Source organism: Camelina sativa, chromosome 6 (assembly GCF_000633955.1).
Source record: "Camelina sativa cultivar DH55 chromosome 6, Cs, whole genome shotgun sequence".
Taxonomy (NCBI): domain Eukaryota; kingdom Viridiplantae; phylum Streptophyta; class Magnoliopsida; order Brassicales; family Brassicaceae; genus Camelina; species Camelina sativa.
The window spans coordinates 5072263-5092665 of record NC_025690.1 but is presented as its reverse complement, the minus strand read 5'-3'; the positions used below and the strand labels follow the sequence as shown (position 1 = coordinate 5092665).

Genomic DNA, 20403 nt, shown 5'->3' with positions numbered 1-20403 from the left:
GATGGCCTTGAACCGCTCATTGGGATCTCCACTAATGTTGTTGCTCTTAGTACATTTCGGGGTAATGAAGCAATGAATTGCTTCAAAATCAAACAACACGTGGGACAAAATTCCTCCCACCAATAAGGTCCATACACAAACATTATGCGGTAAGAATCCTAACGTTCATCACCAGCAACCATAATATCCAAAATTGACATAAACCACAAAGCCAAAGTTAGAAATTATACATGTGATCGCGTTGGCACTAGTTCCTCATGTTTCCATGATCAAGTACACACGCGGTGCCGCTAATAATGGAACACCGTTTGAACAACCTACTGCACTCCTAACTGCACCACCATCACAATCATCGCGTGTCTTGCCTCTCTACAGTGGTAACACACCCAAGTTATCTACAGAGATGTACTCTATATTGATGCAACCAATTCATACTTTGTGCTCCAAGCTACCACACCCAAAGCATTCCGCACCGCTGGAACCTGTCCTCTCCATGGTATCAAACTTCCGCCTTAACATGCGATGAACAATAAAACCAAAAATTGACTGAGACCTTAATCAATCAACATTAAAGCTAAGAACGGTTTTAAAGATAATCAACCGTACAAAGACCGTAATCTAAACTAAAAGCTCTAAATTCTAATGTTAATCAATGAGTATATTTCCAACTAGAGTGAACAATGAAGATATAAGAAGATTCAAGAAAACGAAGAAGGTACATGTGATTATCTCCTTAATGATTTAGATGAAGGAGACGATGCCAAATCGATATAGGGTTTATACCATGAGCAATTGGGGTTAAACTAAATCAATTTTGTAAACAGGAAGTGGAACTGGCAAAGCATGTCGATACTAGAGTGTGAAGAAAGATAATTTCGAGCTAATGACTACACATGTGCTTATATATGATGGGATATTTTCGGATTTTTTTGGGTATCAAATAATACCCTAACCTAACTGATCCTCAAGCTAACTTGGCAGTTGTTTGTTGTGAGGGACTCCTTGTGGGAACTTTGGCTGCAAAAGAACAAGAAGCAGAGCTCCGGGACATTGATATCCATGCTCAAGTTGCGCCATATCACAGGTAACTTTAAAGGAAAACTTGCGAAATGGTCAACAAATTAGTTTCTGGTTTGATCAGTGGACTCCGTTTGGACAGGTAACTGACTTCATGGGCGCATCTGGTCCAACTCAAACTGGTATTCCTCTCCATGGGCAATTTGTCTTACCAGCCTCTAACTCAGGGTGAGCCCTCATACCAATAAAATCGCCCCAAGCAGAGTTTCTTCAAATATACCTCACATATGTTCTCTCCCCTTCATTATCCGCGACCCCAGACACTTACTCCTGGCGGATTGGTACAGAGGACCTAGAGAAATTCTCCACCACCAAGATTTGGGAAGTATTAAGGCCTCCGGCAACCTCGCCCATATGGACAGCTCAGGTTTGGCTCAAAGGAGGAATACCTCAGCATGCCTTCCTGTTTTGGCTAATGCATCAGAATAGACTCTCCACAAGATCAAGATTTGTCTGATGGGGATTTCATATTTACCCCAGTTGCTGTATATGTCGTCTCGTCTAGGAAACTCGTGAACATTTATTTCTGAGATGCGATATCAGTCAAGTGCTATGGACAAAACTCACTCACCGCCTCGGGTATAGACTATTCACTTTCTACACCAGGGAAGCTTTCTCGGCTTGGTTGGATCTCAAGGACAACACTGCACCAAAATGCCTTAGAAGACTGGCTGCCCAAGCCACTCACTATGCCATTTGGTTGGAGCGGATCAACATATATCACAACAATGTCTCCATCGATGCCCCTTGCCTTTTCAAGAGACTAGACAGATAAATTTGAGACGCCATCTTGGCAAACCAGAAGAGACGAAAGTTCAGGGATCTTCTACTTGTTTGGTTGAAATATGATTAGGCTACCTACTCATGTACTATCAACGATCCCTCCTTTCCTGTTTTTATTTTTTTGAGCAGGGAACGAGAACTGTATTACGCATCTGTAACTTCAACAAACATTATGTTTAATGAGATTCACATATTTTGAAGAAAAAAAAACTGACTATCCGATCTACATAGAACCTAACCATTTGAGTATTATAGAGTATCTGTATCCGAACTGAACCGCTTATTTCTGGATGGATTCGGTTTTCTTCTTCCCAAAAGATATAGAATACCCGAACGGATTTTATACCCAAACCCGAAGATATATCTACTATATGATGTTATAACATTTGAGACCTAGGATCATGACCTTGGTCCTTGGAAAAACATTTTTTATATGTATTGATTCTGCTTATTTTATTAACTAATCTTGATATGTGAATAGAAAACGAAATAAGTGCACATCTCATATCTCTGCTCACAAATACCTCTTGTTCAGATCCAGCTTCAAATTGTTTGCGTGATTTCATCTACCAGGAGAGACAGTTCCCAAAGGCCAATAGACTGATAAAGCTCACCATAAACCTGTCAATGAGAAGACATGTAAACCTTTTATTTTTCACACTCACATGCAGAAATAGAGAGCCTTAATAATTTTTAACTGACTTGAGGAGCAAGAGAAGCATCAAAGCATCATATAAACGACACAAAGCATCAAATCTGTTAATGATTTCAAAAGGATCCTTCGATCAAATTATTAGCTACACCTTTTAAGAATATAATAAGTTTAATAGGTCCATGCCAAGATTAGTGGAATTTTTTTTTTTTAAGATACACTCTTCACCTAATCTCTCATCATTATTCATCGGTCAACACTTTCTCAAATTTTAATCGAAAAAAATGGAAGCAGTAAGGGCGATAAAGCCATTGATAAGAGTAGCTGCTCTGTCGGGTTCTCTCCGGAAGTACTCTTTTTCAACTGGTCTCCTCCGCGCCGGTATATATATATTTTCGTTAATTGTTCATCAATTTTTAAGGTTTTTGTTTTGCTAAACTTTGTACTGTTCTTTTTTTGCAGCAATCGATCTGACAAAAGAATCGGTTCCGGGAATAGAAATTGAGTATATAGACATATCTTTGTTACCGTTGCTTAACACCGATCTTGAAATCGATGGTACTTATCCTCCGGTTATTGAATCCTTCCGACAGAAGATTCTTGAAGCTGATAGTATCTTGTTTGCTTGTCCTGAGTACAACTACTCTGTCTCAGGTACTTTAAAAAAGATTCTTCTTATGCAAAGTTCTTTAATGAGTTTTACTTTAAGGTTTGGTCTTAGAGGTTTCTTGATTTGTTACAAAAAAATATATTCTTGATTAGGATTTGATTTATATACTCAACTGGAGTTTAAGATATATATGTTACTGTAACTATGCTTCATTTTTGTCATAGTCATATATGCAATTTATGTTCAAGTTGAAAGATCTTATGGTATAAATCCAAACTTAATAGATTTGGTTCTTATAGTCAAACTTTAAGTCAAACTCTTTCTATATGTTGACTCGATCGTTAGTCGTTTATTTACCTGTCTTGTGTTTATGTACCAGCTCCACTTAAGAACGCTCTTGACTGGGCTTCAAGAGCACCTAATGTTTGGGCTAACAAACCCGCTGCCGTTATAAGCACTGGTGGAGACTGTGGTGGAGGAAGATCGCAATACCATCTTCGACAAATCGGAGTATTCCTTGATCTTCATTTCATCAACAAACCTGAGTTTACTCTCAATGCGTTTCAGCCGCCTCAGAAGTTCGACGAAGAAGGAAACCTGGTCGATGAGGCGGCTAAGGAGAGGTTGAAACAAGTCCTTGTCTCATTACAAGCATTTACACTTCGACTTCAAGGCAAGTAAAAGTTCAGTGGGCCAAAAATTTTATCATGTGTGAGATTGGTCGTGTGATGAAATGATAATGCCAATTGTTGTAATAATTAACCGTGTGTTGAAGTTTTCGTATAACACTTTTCCAATTCTCATTAATAAGTGTACTATATGTATATGTTTCTGAGTTACTCCAACAAGTTATATTGTGAGTTATGTGGAATAATAGTAAATACTAATATTCTATACCACTAGGTTATCATGCAAAAATATAGTTTTATGTAATTACATCTATGAGAATATTTGAGATTATATGTCAAATTCTCATATTTGAATTATAAAGCATATTTTAAGTTGTAACTATAATTATATCAAATAAGCTATATGATATCCCATCAACATATTAAATAAGCTATAATTAATAATGATACAATAATTTATTAGATACTAACGTAAAATCATACTTTCGGGAATTTAGTTCATTTATTCATCAGAACGAAGTTAATTTTAACATGTTCATTATACGGGATCCGAACATATCCCACCAAGTAATCCATCACATAATTTTTTTATAGGTTTAGATATTTATAACATTTTAAGTTTTTCAAACTTTAAAAATTATTATATTTGATATAATCAAACGGTTCAATTAAAAAATAAATTAAACCGAATGTAAATTTTAAAAATTTGAAGCTTATTAAACTAAACTACAGCTCATTCTGTTTGGGATTTATTTGGTTTTATTTATAATATGATTATGAACCATTGTCTAAAATTATATTCGATGAGGGACTTTAAACACATTTTTTCAATTAATTGAGTACTCTATCCATTTTTAAAAAAATGGAATCACCACGTATAGAGAAAAACTCTCAAACTTTATTAAGTTTATGTATTATATGACGACTCAAAGCAATTAAGATTATATTCAAATAAAAATAATAGAAAAATAATAATTGTATATCTTGGTTAACAAAATCTTCTAGATATCCATACTATTAATTGTAGAATATTCAAAGAATATTTTGATTTCTAACTAAAATTTAAATATTTTAATTGTTTTTGGTTATATGGATGATATGGAATAAATAGTAAGCGTTGTTTGGATACATGAATATAAGTATTTCTATATTCCATAATTATCTTTAATGAGATTCATAATTTGTTATTTAAAAAATGACATTTCATATAATTATTTACAAAACAAAGGTTACTCTTTGACTTGTACTTCAAAAATACTACTAGTATAGATTAAAACTGAAATTTTTTGAGATATATGAAGATGGAGAATGAGAAATGATTATTTATAGAATGAAAGTGAGGAGAGAATATATATATATGACTAAGTGAATAGAAATTAATTAAAAGATTAGGCTTCGACTAAGTCATTGTATTTAAAAACATTTTAGATTGTGTAATACAAGTAAATATAATTAATTTTAAAAATTATTTAAAAAAAAAATCGAATAGAAAGAGTTGGAATTATGTGTTTCAAAAAGAGGAATGCCTCAAAATTCCACTAATTTTTTTTTTTTTTTTTGCAAAAATACCACTCTTTAGTTTTCCAAAAATATCACAAAAGTTTTTTTTTCAAAAATTCCTTAAACACAAAAAAATATATATTTTTAAGGGTGTAGAATTTTTTGAGGTTTGGGTTGATAAATTTAGTTTTAGGGTATCAGTTTTTAGGAGGTAGAGTTTAGTATTTAGGATTTAGAAATTACTCCCTCCGTTTCATAATACATGATGTTTTAGAGGTTTTTGCTTGTTTCATAATATAAGATGTTTTCAATTTTCGAGGCAACTTTTAGACTACTTTTATATTTTCTTATTATTTATTTTATGTAGTTTTGTTTTTGATTGGATAAATTTTTTAAAAGTAAACATTTCTTATTATGCGTGTTTTGGCTAAAACATCTTATATTTTGAAACGGATGGAGTAACTTTTAGTATTAAAACTTTAAATCAGTTTTGTAGTAATTTTGGAAAAACATGTATTTTAGTGGTATTTTTGGAACAAAAAAAACTTTAAGTGTGTGTTTTTAGTGGTATTTACGAGAATGAACTTTTCCAAAATGTTATTTTAGATTTTTTATTTATTTCTACATTCAAATCTTAAATAGTGTTTTTGTGCAAAAGTTTTCAGAACAAAAAGATTTGTTTTTTAAATTTTAATATTTGCAATGTCATTACTCATTAATCATGCCAGTTACACTTGTTTTTTTGTGTGTGCCTTCCTCCACCTAGTTTCTCTTATCCTTCTGCTTCACCGGTCAACTTTTCAAACTCTCTAATCGGAGAAAATGGAGGCAACAACATCGATTAAGCCAAGAATCAGAGTCGCTGCTCTCTCCGGTTCTCTCCGTAAAACCTCTTTCCACACTGGTCTCCTCCGCGCCGGTACATTCCCTTTTTTTCCTAACTTTTGCAAATTTTTGTGGTTCCGTTTGTTACTTATTGCTAACTCTTCTTTGGATTTCTTGCAGCGATTGATTTGACGAAAGAATCAGTTCCGGGAATGGAGATTGAGTGTATAGACATATCTCCGTTACCGTTGATTAACACCGATCTTGAAATCAACGGTACTTATCCTCCGGTTGTTGAAGCTTTCCGGCTTAAGATTCTTGACGCTGATAGTATCTTGTTTGCTTCTCCTGAATACAATTTCTCTGTTTCAGGTACTCGAAAAAAGGTTCTTTTTATGCAACTTTCTTTAGTGTTTTTGTCTTTAAGAGGTTTCTTTAGTGGTTTGGTCTTAATCTTCTTTCGTGATGAGATGTCTGAAGGATTAGAATTGTGTTTTATCAAGTAGTATCACTTTGGATAAGATATCCTAGTCATATGCAACGAATGCTCCACTCGAAAGACCCTTGCCAGTTCTGTTTCTTGGATTTTTACACTCTTTGACTGTTGTTGGCTTGTGAAATATTGCTTTTTGTGGAGAGTTATGACGATTTTTGTTTTTATAATAATCCCTATATATTTTTCGATATGATGCGATTTGTGCTTGTATAACTGATGGTACCATACCAGCGTTGGCTCAAATTGAAATACCCTTTTAACGTTTTGATTTTGTGGCATGTTGTAACATTTCTTACGTAGAAGTTCCGAATTTATCGATTTTATGCAACCTATGTTTCTGTGAACCATGTCTACTTTTTCTTGGTGTTGAGTAATGTGACATTACTCTTTGCATGTTCTTGTGGACTTGTGAATTTTGGGTTTTCTGGGAAGTTGTGATATATATATTGATTTGATATAAGCTCTGTTTCTGTGAACCTTGTAGAATTTTGCTTAATGTTGAGGAATGTGACAGGACTTATATCAGTTGTATGATTCAAAAACTCTTTCGACATGCTGACTCAACCTTTTTTTTTCTTTTTTGTTGGTTTACCTTACTTGTTGTTAATATACCAGCTCCACTTAAGAATGCACTTGACTGGGCTTCAAGAGCACCTAATGTTTGGGCTGACAAACCCGCAGCCATTATAAGCACCGGTGGAAGTTCTGGTGGAGGAAGAGCGCAATATCATCTTCGACAAATCGGAGTATTCCTTGATCTTCATTTCATCAACAAACCCGAGTTTACTCTCAATGCGTTTCAGCCACCTCAGAAATTCGACGGAGAAGGAAACCTGGTCGATGAAGCGGCTAAGGAGAAGTTGAAACAAGTCCTTGTCTCGTTACAAGCATTCACATTTCGACTTCAAGGTAAAATAAGTTAAGTGGGTCAAATATTTGACATTTGTGAGTTCGGTCGTGTCATGAAAATTACCCCAATTGTTGTGATAATAATTAGTGTGCTTCACTTATCGTATAACCCTTTCCATCTCTCATCAATAATTATACATGATACATATGTATGTTTATGAGTTTATCCAACAAAATCAACCAGATAGTGTGTGATTATTATAACTAAATGTAATTAAATTAACTTGTAAAAATTGATATTCTATAAGATTAGATTCTCATGATTTATATATTTTTTTTTATTGTAAATACATCTTCTATATAGTATTTGAGATTATATGGATCATTTGAATTGATGAAAAGCATACATTACGATGTAATTTATTAAAATTGCACATCAACAATTTAAGTAAGCTATAAGATATAATAATTTGTTAATAAGAAAGGAAAATCGTATTTTGTTAGAAATTCCAACTTTTTAATATTATAGATCCAAAATCCATGTTTTGAATATTAATTTCAGAAAAAATGTCCAATGAAATTTTAGTTTTGTGGTAAATTTTGAGTGTTTCTTACCTTCTTCCATAATTTTAATTAGCTTTGTTTTTTGTTTTGAAGATTTCTTTGAATATGTAATTTATACATATTTAGTCTTTGAAATTATTTTTGGCTGATATATAATTTATGCGTATTTGGTCTTTGAAATTATATTTGGTCGATAGGTAATTTATATGTATTTGAATTTGATATTTAAAATTCTGGTCGGTATGTAATTATACGAATGTGGTACTTAAAATTATAGTTTTACACAAAAATAAATTAAACAAAAATTATAAACAATAGTTTGAATCCGATAAAAGAAGAATATAACAAAGAAAAAGTAATTAATGTTTGGGAAAAATCTCGAGCAAAGTACGATATTTTTTATTTTCAATAGTTTGGTCGAATTTTCATAATTCCAGAAATTAGTACTTCCTTTTTTTTAAAAAAAAAAAAAAGTGTCCAACGTGAGAGTCCCCCGGAATAATAATGCTTGGGATTGTCATTAATCATGTCATTTGAGAATATAATAAAGTTTTAAAGGTCCAAACCAAAATTAGTGGGATCTCGTCCTTCACCTAACCCTCTCTCATTCTTGTTCATCGGTCAAAACACTTTCTCAAACTCTCTCTAATCGGAGAAAATAAATGGAAGCAGTAACGGCGATAAAGCCACTAATCAGAGTCGCTGCTCTCTCCGGTTCTCTCCGTAAAACCTCTTTCAACACTGGTCTCCTCCGCGCTGGTATATTTTCGTAACTTTTGCAGTTTTTGAATATGACAACACTGGTTTCGTTTTTGAATATAACTTTTGTTTTTCTTTATGTGTGTTTCTTGCAGCGATTGATTTGACGAAAGAATCGGTTCCGGGGATGCAAATTGAGTATGTAGACATATCTCCGTTACCGTTGATTAACACCGATCTTGAAGTCAACGGTACTTATCCTCCGGTGGTTGAAGCTTTCCGGCAGAAGATTCTTGAAGCTGATAGTATCTTGTTTGCTTCTCCTGAATACAATTTCTCTGTTTCAGGTACTCTAAAAAAGGTTCCTTTAATTCAGATATTGGTCTTAGAGAGTTCTTGATTTGTTTCAAGAAGATATGTTCTTTGTCTTGTTTTGTTGTGAGATGTCGTAAGGATTAGGATTTTGGTTTATCATATTATCATCGATTTGGATTTGATTACGATGTGTTACTGTTACTATGGTCCATCTTTGTCTTAGTCATATGCAACAACACTCTTTGACTGTTGTTGTTGCCTTGTGAAATTTTTATTTTGTGAGAAGTTGTAACATTTCTGTGAACTGTGTAGACGACTTTTACTTAGTCTTCAGGAATGTGACACGACTCATAATTTGCCTGTTGTTGACTTGTGAATTTTTTTCGAATTATTAGGAAATTGTAACATTACTTTAAGTCAATTCCAAATTTAACCGATGCAAGCTCTGCTATTGTGATAGTTGTATGCTTTTGCTTAGTGTTGAGGATTGTGACATTACTCTTTGACTGTTATTGGCTTGTAAAGTTTCAAATCTTGTGGGAAGTTGTGACATTTCTTATGTTAATATAACAGCTCCACTTAAGAATGCTCTTGACTGGGCTTCGAGAGCACCTAATGTTTGGGCTGACAAACCCGCTGCCATTATAAGCACCGGTGGAGGTTTTGGTGGAGGAAGATCGCAGTATCATCTACGACAAATCGGAGTATTCCTTGACCTTCATTTCATCAACAAACCTGAGTTTACTCTCAATGCGTTTCAGCCGCCTCAGAAGTTCGACGAAGAAGGAAACCTGGTCGATGAAGCGGCTAAGGAGAGGTTGAAACTAGTCCTTGTCTCGTTACAAGCATTTACACTTCGACTTCAAGGTAAGTAAGTCAAGTGGGTCAAATCTCTGATCATTTGTGTTGAATGGAAAATAAATGACAATTGTTGTGATATTAAACAGTGTGTTTCACTTACCGTATAGTACTTCTCAATAATATTTGTATACAAAAACGAGTGATGATATTTTAACATCGACCATCATTGTCTTTTTTTTTTTTTTTTTTTACTTTGAGCCGCCTGCTGTCTGCATATGCAAGAAGTTTTTGAAATTTAGCGATTTCGAACGACTTGGAGTGATATAAAACGACTTTTTGGTTGGTTTGAAACGCTAAGCTCTAAACATCAAGGACCATTGTATTGAAATTTTGTCAAGAGATCTTTTATTTATTAGAAATGACACGGGTTACCTTCTAGTTCGCTTTCGCTTTCCCTTTCAGGAGGGTGTCCTTGATCAAATATCGATCCTGACCAATGAGGATCATCTGTCGGAACATGCACAGTCGGCTCTACTATATGTAAACACTGTAGCCAAAAAAAATTGAACATGCAACATGGTGGATCAGAATGGTTTACATGAGAGTCCATTTTCCAAAAAGCAATGTCATTAAGCATTCTCTTAGTGGGTCTATCCCCTGCTGGAAAATATATATATATATATATATATATATATATATATCAATGGAACTAATCAGATACCGATTAAAGAGTGTTTGGCTTGAACGGCTTTATTTTTTTTTTATTTTTTTTTTTTAAAAAGACTTCACCTATGGGATGGGAATGAAGTAGATTCTCGATTTCCACGTCTTGTTACGCAAAAATTCACCCCAGCCCCCAGGTGGACTTGTGAATGGAAAAAACTCACAACTTCAAAGTACATTTGGGTACGGAAAATTATTTCATGGAAATAGAGATTCACAAATTCAAAATTTTAGTGGACAAGAAAACATAATAATAAGGTTGAGGATCGCTTATCAAAAGAACCGTTGATGCCTCCCTCTTACAAGCTTTGTAACTTATTTCTATGCTCCTTCTTTCATTGTAAATATATCCTCTCTATGAAGATAGCTTATCCAATTAATCAATGCTGTTTAAAAGAAAACGAATAAACCAATTATAAGAATATGTATTTCCATAGCTACGGAATAGTTTCTAATCTATAAACAACCCTACTCTATAACACAATTATTTTTTGACAAAGAAATTAATATTCACAGTAAAGTAGTAGCTATCTATCATTTACCAAAACAAAATAAAGAATGAGTACGTGTCAATTTATAAATAATGATGTCCATCCATAAAAATCAAAATTTTGTCTTCTTTTGCATTACATGTCTTAAAATTAAATCCATTATTTTCGTAAACAAACAACCATCAAGTGCACACTAAAAAAAAAAACACTAAAACCTGTCAATTCTTAATTCAAATAAATTATCTCCAACTATATATATTTTACATCAAAACCTCCGCCCAAATTATAAAGGAACAAAAATATATACACGACACAGCATTTGCGTTATGAACATGATCAAAACATAATAATATAAGATGTGTTTATTAAAAAATTACCCATCTACATCTTTTGTATATATAAACTATGAGATATTTCTTTTATTTTTATTAGATACGAATATGTAAAAGACAAAAAAAAAAAAAAAACACTAGTTTGATCTCCGGAAAGATCCAAAAGTAAAAAAAGATCAGAACGGTGGGAAAGCTTTGCCGTAACGATGATTAATGTTAGAGAAAAGTCCAACAAGATCTTGCTTGTACGGCAAATATGATTTTCTCTTGTCTTCTTCTTTCATCGCTTTATTCCTCAGATAAAACTTCTCATGTGCTGATGATACCGTAACTACCTTCTCCTTCTTCCTCTTCGTAGATTCGTCCTCTACTGGATTCAAGAATTTAAGCGACTGTTTACCATCGCTTTTACTTCTCTTGAGAAGGTCTCTCAAACGCCACCGTTTCGTTGACCATGACGATGTAGAAGAAGAGCCTGTAGATTTGCTTTTTCTGCATCCTCCGCTTGGTGACATCTCCGCGGTGGATCTCGCTGGTGTCCACGGACAATAGATCTCTCTTGGGATCTCGTCGAACTCGTCTTCATCTTCTTCGACGTCGGAGGAAGAGGATGAATACGTTTCTTGCTGCGGTGGTTGCTCGTTGCTGCGTTCACGGAGGAAGAGATCCTTCAACGGAACTATAACGGCCGCTTTCTCCTCCGGGGATGTTTCGCCGGAGATTAGATTCTGGTTGAAAACAGGGAAAACGAGTCCTCCGCCGTCGGGAGAAGACGTCCCCGCCGCCATGGAAAACTCGAATTCTTCGTCTGATTTCTCTCTGTAACAAACTCGTTCGGCGATCTCCGCGAGTCGATCGCCGGAATAAGTACTGAAGCTAGGTGAAAACGACGCCGTGTAAGGACTAGAATCATCGTATGTCTCCATTGGAATCGGATTGTACAGTTGACAAATGAAAAGAGCGTGAGAAAGAAGAGGAAAGAGAGAGAGGTTTTTGAGTTTGCTTTAATGGAGTTTTGTTTTTTTTTTTTTTTTTTTTTTTGTAAATTGTGTAAATTAGCCGTATATATAGGAGGAAGTGGTTGGGGGCACATGGAAATGGCAATTTCAGTAAATAATTGACTGGAAGTGTTTTTTTTTTTTTTTAATGTTGTGACTCATTTGTGTTAAAGAAGAAGAGAGATGATGGAAGAAGAAGCATAACGTGGAGTTTCTAGAAGCGAATCCCGCTACTTGATCCAGAAGTTTTGGTGTATATGAGATTTTTTTTTTTTTTATGTTTCTTTAATGTATTTTCAAATCAGTTTTGACAATGATATATTTCAGCCAACTAATGTTGGTTACATACAATTTATTATAATATCTGGACCCATATTTAGTACTTAAAATAATGAGCGAAAGTTTTACATAAAAGCAATAGATTATTGTGTACAGGGCCTAGGTTTAAAACCGAAAAAACTAGGCATGCACGTTCAGATATCGGATCAGATTCTGTTTGGATTTTTCGGATTTCTGATTTTTTGAATATTGACTCTAACATCTATTCGGGTATTTATAAAATTTGGTTCGGTTTCGGTTCGGATAATTCAGATTTCGGATCGGTTCGGATATGATTGTAGATAACCAAAATTAAACCAAAAGTTATTGGACAATATTTTATTCGAATACTTTTTAATCTTGTTGCACCCAAATAACCATACAAATGGAGTATTAAAACAAACAAAAAATATAAATTAAGTAAATGACAAGGTTCTCATAGAACCATATAAATACATAAAAGATATGAGGCATATTTATCGGAATATCATACTATTTCTTATATGTTTGGTTATATTTGGATATCTATTGGATATTGGTTTGGATTGCATAATATTCGATATCCAAAATAATGAAAACCAAGAATCGATGGGTTATTTCTTTAATATCGGTTCGGTTTTAATCCGCTTACTTCGGTTTGAATACGGTTCGGATTTTCGAATTTGGATTTTATGCCCAGGCCTAGAAAAAACTGATTCCAATCTATTTTGTCTGAACCTAACCGAAAACCAAAATTTATTAAATTTGACAAAATTTTAGTTTTCCAGAAAGCTAAACCGTATCCAATTCAAATTCAATAATACCTATCTGAACCAGATGGTCATAAAACCTGAACATATATTAAACTTTCATACCAAATTACCAAAATACGACAAATTTTGTATAGAAATTGATCCGTTAACCGAATGCCCATATGTGTAAAAGAGTGCTCGAAACATGCTAATCAATCTATTTTCCGTTTTATTTAATGATATGTTTGTTCTATTTCATTTAATGATTTCAGGTTTCATTTGGTGTTTATTAAATTAGTATCTTATCATTTATTATTGGCTAAATTATGTAAAATACAAAATAAATAATTGGCAGAATCCATTTGGTAATTTAATTTTGTAAAATGACAGAATCCATTTGGTAATTTAATTTTGTAAAATGACAGAATCCGTTGATTAGTTGGCAGAAAATGATATGTGTTTCATTCAGATAAAACTGTAATATAAAGTAAAAATTGGGGTAATTTTTAATTACAGCATGTGCATATATGAGAAAGAAAAATAAGTACGTGTCAAAAATCCTTTGCAAGTAAAAGATGCAGACTTTTTAGCTAAAAGACTATTTTCAAAAAGACCGTCACCGTTGTACATATATAGATATAGATATTAATCATAATGTTTTATGGAATATTTCGTTTTCATAATAAACAGAGGACAAATATATATAAGATGCATACATCATCGATCACGTCTCATTAATTCAACAGCCATTTTTAAGTAACATTTTCAATGTTTTATATGATTAATTTGTTGAAATCTTCATATTCTTGTGTGATGCAAAGTTGAATTGTAGTCCAAGCACTCTAAATATAAAGGAAAAATGCATACGCAATTGCTGACAAATGCAATAGAACGAACTCATGGCTGATGCGTTGATTCTAATATTTTTGTTTCATTTTTGTTATAATAATGTATTGTAATCTTAGCTTCTCGAAAACGAACGTTCGAATTCTAATCATTTCATTTTTCTAACCCACCACAATAATATATCATTGATAGAGCAATAAATACGATAATGTTATAAGAATTTTTTTTTCTCACATGGGCACATGTATACGTACAATCTGTTTATACGTACAATAATACTTCTAGAAGTCGTAATCACATTTCTTGACGAAGTCTTGTGAGCGAAGTAAAAGAGACTTGCAAATCGCTATCAAAATCAAATCAACAATTTTTTTAACATTATTTCCTTCCACCTTTAAAACCAAATCGTCACATTATCCGGATTCAGTGTTATACAATTCTATATTGTTTGATTAAATATTGTTTTGCGTAGTTGTATAAAAACTAAAATGTTATTAAACATACCACGCATTAAGAAAACGTTGACCGAGGAAACAGTATCTCTAGAACTTGTGAGTTGTCATAGTATATATGAAAAATAATAACCAAATTGATCATTGAAAACTAGATTCACACCATGATATGATTTAACAAGTTAGAACAAAAATACTTGGTTCACAAACCAATTATATTGCCTTCATGCACAATTAACAAACTCGTGCTTGAGCATGCATTAAGTATTTTAATTAACTGATCAAAACATTTATTTGCATTGCCTTTATTATACAGCCTCTGATATGTATCATACTAATTAAGGTGTTGCAAGATTAACTCATTAATTAACACATTACATGCGAATAACACACTTCTTCAAATCAAGCACCTACACCTTATAGCTCTTAATTTATTTTCTGGAAACCAAAAAATACATGAACAAATTTTAAATTGTCGAACTTTTTTTATATACTAAGCAAAAATAATTAGATTGATAGCATCGGAACAACCATAATTTCATTGTGAAAGTATCCAACCATAATAGATTGTTAAAATAAATTATTTCTGAATTAACATGTATTAATTTACAATAAATAAGAATATATAAAATGGAACCTATTGAATAGTCCAACTTTATCCAAAAAAGTATAACTAGAACCTTTTCTTTTTTTGTTAAATAACTATACTTATATAAAACAGTTATATTCTAGATAAATCGCATTGAACTTCTTAAAAATAGCTAACAAATTAAACACACTCTCAAATAAAGTAGTCACACTACGATCTATATTTACAAAATCAGGAATAACAACGAACCTAAGTTGCGTAAAATATGAATCAATTCCAAGAATCTCTTCTCGACAAATTTGCCCTAAGATGATGCAAGGTAAACTCAACTTGCACCGGAAGCTCGTCAGGAACCGCACTTGGAGCAGTCTCTGTCCGTTCTGTTCTCCTCTGTTCAACTATAATATCGTGGTACATTGGTCTGAACTTAATCTGAAACGCCCTGTAAGTGAAATACGGCAAGAGAGCAGAGCCAGCAGATCGGACTCGGTGCTGAAGTCTCGACGAAGACCTTATACGCGGTTGTGGAAAACGTTGGAGGAAGAGAACCGTAGATGACAAGAAACAGATACCAAACCCCAATGCTACCCCATATGAAGCAATGTTGGATCCAAGTGAAGTAGTTTATCGAAATCGCCATTTGGCAATTCACAGTCCAAACCACGGAAGAGTACATTGTGACTCCAAGAACCGAGTAATCAACAACTTGGCCATCCTTCCGAAAAGCTTGAGCTGCCATTGTGTTGATTGTGAGGAAGAAAATGATCATTGAGCTTTTGATCCCATTCAACATCCAACCAAGGATCCGTTCCCAGTTGAATAATATATTTTGTACTCCTTCTTGATACAACAACGGATACTGCGGCAAAAATAGAAACGTAATGTGACTGTTTCTACAATCGCTATCGAGAGAGAAAGAGAACTTTTACCTTGAGACAAAGACGAGCAGAGACATCTTGATCAAAGACTCCAAGGGCGATGACGGGAAGTGAAGTGAAGAAGACGTTGAAGCAAGACATGTACCAATCATTATAAGCTGGTTTGCCAGAGAAAGAAGCATAAGCTTCGTACCAAAACAGCGTGAACCCGAATGTGAGATTCTTGTAGAAGAAGTAACATATCTGAATATCACAAGAAAAAACAACAAGAAATAAGAACAAAGATTCTTTATAATTCTTTGCAACGAGTTGAGTTTTTAAAGCTTGTAACCATCAATGCGATTCGTCTATAACACCAATGGCCGTGAACAAGCAACAAACGTTCAAGAAACCGAAACTGAGCAATCGCAAAATCACTAGCCATCACTGCCTGTAACAAGAAAACTTCATGGCTTTAATAACCATTACATAGTAAAAAGAAGAAGCTAAGTAAATTAGTAGTACCTGCATTCCTTCAGCACCACTTATACCAACACCAATATCAGCTTCTTGAAGCATTCCAACATCATTAGCACCATCTCCAATGGCAAGTGTTGTTCTACCTGTCCCGTTCTTTACCAATCTTGTAACCTAACATTCATATATTTTCTATGCCTCTCAATCAGATTACTTCAATATGTGAAAAAAAACAGAACGAGAAGTGGTAAAGCGAATCTTACGAGAGCCTTTTGTTTAGGTGAAGACCGACAACATATAACAGAGTTACATCGAATCGCAAGTTCTAAGAACTCTTTCTCAAGCTTTGTGTCTAATGCAAAAGTTAATGACTTTCCATCAATCACTAAACCAAATATTTCCGAGTTTTCTTTAGCTGAATCATCGGTTGCTGCAGCAGTTTGTAACATTCCTTCTCGTAACTGTTTCTTAATACTTTGAAATGAAGCCTAGTAACAAACAAAAGTAACAATACACATACCATTAACATATAACTTCAACTAAACAGTAGATGCAAGAAAAACAAACTACCTTTGCAACAGCCTCTTTGTCTCCTTGTTTTTCCAAGGCTTCAATGTCAGATGAATCTAGAGTTATCGAAATCTTTTTCATGCCTTCTCTTAAGAGACTACAAGCATATCTGTCAATAACAACACAACTTAGTACATTGAATTTTCACAAGAGAATACAATATTAGAAGTCTGTAAATACCCAATATTTATTGCGGTCTCTGTCTTATCGCCGGTTAAAACCCATATCTTGACTCCAGCCTGAGATAACTTTGCAATACAATCTGGAACCTGTTAACAAGAATGCCAAAAAAACAAATGATATGCTATAGTAGCAGAAACTGAAACAATTAATCAATGTCATTTTCTTATACTAACCCCTTTCTGCAGTTTGTCTTCAACTGCGGTAGAGCCAAGAAGAATCAAATCCTTCTCAATCTTATCAGCAGCTGCATCAATCAAAGCATCTCTATCTTCAGTAACCAAAGTTTTGGCATTCACAAACTCCTCTTCCCAGATATTATACTCTTCTTCATCGATTTCTCTGTATGTAATCACCAATGTTCTTAGACCTGCTTCTGCATACTTCTTGATGTGTTCCTTTGTCTCTCTCTCATTTTTCCGTCCGTGTTTTGCAAGTCTTTCAAACATTACACTGAACACATGACAAATCAAAATAAAAGTACACATCTAGTGACTCATATAATATTTTCAAGACTAGCTTTGTCCAAATTAATAAGTTCTGACAAAAGGGAGAAACTAGTAAACCTGTCTGCGCCTTTTGAAAGCAACAACAACCGGTCTTCCGGATTCCGAACGATTACAGACATTCTTTTCCTTGAACTGCTGAACTCTAGAACATGAAGAAGCTCATATACTCTGTGAACATTTAACAAAAAAATGTGATAAATTCATTGACAACAGAGATGTTGTATTCTCATGTTAGAGAGATCAAGAACTGTGATATACCTGTCAACTTTTTCACCAGTCATATGGTCTATTTCATGCAAGGAGATATTAGTTTGAGACCTTGAAAAGAACTCAAATCCAAGCTCTCGAGAAGCTATCACAAAAGCCGCTTCATCAGGAGACTCAGCTTCATATGTAATCTCTCCAGTATCACTGTTCACATCAGGAATAGCAGTGTGGCAAATCGCCAAAACCCTAAAAAACTTCTGGATGAGTTCTGCATGCGGTTGAGTAATCCATTCCCCATCAACTATTCTCTCATCCCAGAAGTTAAAACCTTTAACAGACTTTTTCGAACTCGTTTTCTTCTCCTTAATGGATAAAGAATCATCATCACCAACTTCTTCTTGAGGCATAAGACCTTTTTGCTTTCTCAAGGCCATTTCTACTTCCGTCATACCACGTCCATAAGCAGTTCCAGCAATCGAACATTTCACAAACTCCATTGAATTACAAGTCAGAGTACCTGTTTTGTCCGAGAGAATTGTATCGACTTGACCAAGTTCTTCATTTAGATTAGACGTTCTTGCACGAGCAGGCCTGTCTGTTTCCTCATGGTACATTTCTTGATCTTGGTTTATAAAAATACTTTGTAACACCTTCACAACCTCTATTGACACATACAAAGATATCGGTATTAAGTAACCATACAGCATCAGAGCAGTCAAGAAATGAAAGAAAGCAGCAGCAACAGCTTTCTTGGGATCATAGAAAACAGTAGTCTGATCAGGTCTTAGATACCATCTTCTTAGCTTCCCATTATCACTCACACCTCTTCTCGTTGCTATCCCAAAGAACACAGATCCAGTAAACGCTATCACAATCAAGATACTGAAGAGGATGTAAATGATCTTGTCCATTTTTTTCTCAATCTTACTCCTCTTGGAAGGAGGATCAGTAGCATTCTGCATCACTTTAGTATCATGACCCGTGAAAACAACCACGCCGTGGACGTAATCTGTATTCTTCAGCTTTGAATCCCTCAAGAGTATCTGCTGAGGTGATAAAGGATATTGCTTTCCTTCAAAGTCAAGTGTTCCTACAAAGGAATAAAGATGCTCATTAGGATCTTCACATTTGATCACAGCTCTGAAGTTCTTGATTGAGTCTTCATCTGATGTGACCTCCAACGCGTGCCTTAGCTTCAGATTAGTCTCTCCATCAAGATTCATGGTTTCAACATAACAAATCCCATCTTCATAGCTAGATGAAAGAAGAAGAAGATCAGCTGGAAAGTATTCATCTTTATGAACCTTCACAAGATCGCCAACTCTGAGATTTTTCCACTTCGTTTCGCTAAATGTTCTGTTTTTACCGTAAACTTCAACCTTTCTATTGTTAGCTTCAACATCCTAATAAACAAGAACACATTTAAAAAAAAAAAAAAAAAACTTCAAAACACAGAGGGATCATAATCTCAAGAACATCAAAGAAAAAAAAAAGACATACTTGTTTCTTTCTCCTCAAATCTTCAACACCTTCTTTAACCATAGTCGCACCGATCACAAACAAGAGGGGTGCAAGAACGCTAGGAGCGGTAAAAGGAGCCAAAGGGCTAAAAGAAACGAAAGCAACAACGAGGAAATATATATTCGCAACTCTTCTAAACTGCTCAAACAGAGACTTTGGGATGAAATTAGCAGCGGTGTACTTTGTGGTTGATACATAATTGCCTTTGTAATTAAGCTGAAGAGCCTCAGGGTGATCAGGATCATTACAGAACACAACTCTTGAGTAACCTCTTGAACCAATCTGAGAATGATCTTCTCTAGAGGAAGGCTTAAAACACTTGAAAGAATACAATTTACTCAGTTCCATCCCTTTTCTCCTCTCTCCAGCCATAGATCAAGAAACTTTTGCACAAAACTTCAAGAACAATCAAGAAGATCACAAAGCCATAAATGTAGTAGCTGAAGAGTGAAGAGAGCCAGCTAGAATCAAAATAGTGTGGATAAGGAAATCTAGAAGCTACACTTAACAGTAACTAATAATTCCAGAAAACCAAGAAAAAAAACAATTTATTAGTATATTTAAAAGATCCCTTACTTGGTCCAATTGTGTTCCCAAGATCTATTTCTTGCAGAGAAGACAGAGGAAAAAAAGAGTAAAATAAAGCAAAGAATGTGTTCTTGCTGTGAGCACTACTCAACTTTGCCTCTTTTGTAAGTAAATGACGAGAAGCAATGTCAAAAAAAATATTTTTTTTAATTTCACTTTTTAAAGTTTTCAACATTTTCTCATCCGTATTTATCTTTTTTTTTTTTTTTTTTTT

General features: G+C 34.2%; 3 protein-coding genes and 1 pseudogene across 3 annotated transcripts; 2 read left to right on the top strand and 2 right to left on the bottom strand.

Moving 5' to 3' along the window:
• On the top strand, positions 2752-3957 carry LOC104790444 (NADPH:quinone oxidoreductase-like). Its single transcript, XM_010516198.2, has 3 exons — positions 2752-2893; positions 2975-3166; positions 3502-3957. Exons 1-3 carry the CDS (start codon positions 2797-2799, stop codon positions 3801-3803), a joined length of 591 nt encoding a protein of 196 aa, XP_010514500.1. The 5' UTR covers positions 2752-2796; the 3' UTR covers positions 3804-3957.
• LOC104790443 (NADPH:quinone oxidoreductase-like) lies at positions 5945-10040 on the top strand. Its single transcript, XM_010516197.2, has 6 exons — positions 5945-6170; positions 6257-6448; positions 7188-7481; positions 8658-8744; positions 8840-9031; positions 9573-10040. The coding sequence occupies exons 1-6, from the start codon at positions 6074-6076 to the stop codon at positions 9872-9874; spliced, it is 1164 nt and encodes a 387-aa protein (XP_010514499.1). The 5' UTR covers positions 5945-6073; the 3' UTR covers positions 9875-10040.
• LOC104790442 lies at positions 11456-12619 on the bottom strand. Its single transcript, XM_010516196.2, has one exon. The coding sequence runs from the start codon at positions 12270-12272 to the stop codon at positions 11523-11525; it is 750 nt and encodes a 249-aa protein (XP_010514498.1). The 5' UTR covers positions 12273-12619; the 3' UTR covers positions 11456-11522.
• On the bottom strand, positions 15421-20303 carry LOC104790441 (annotated as a pseudogene).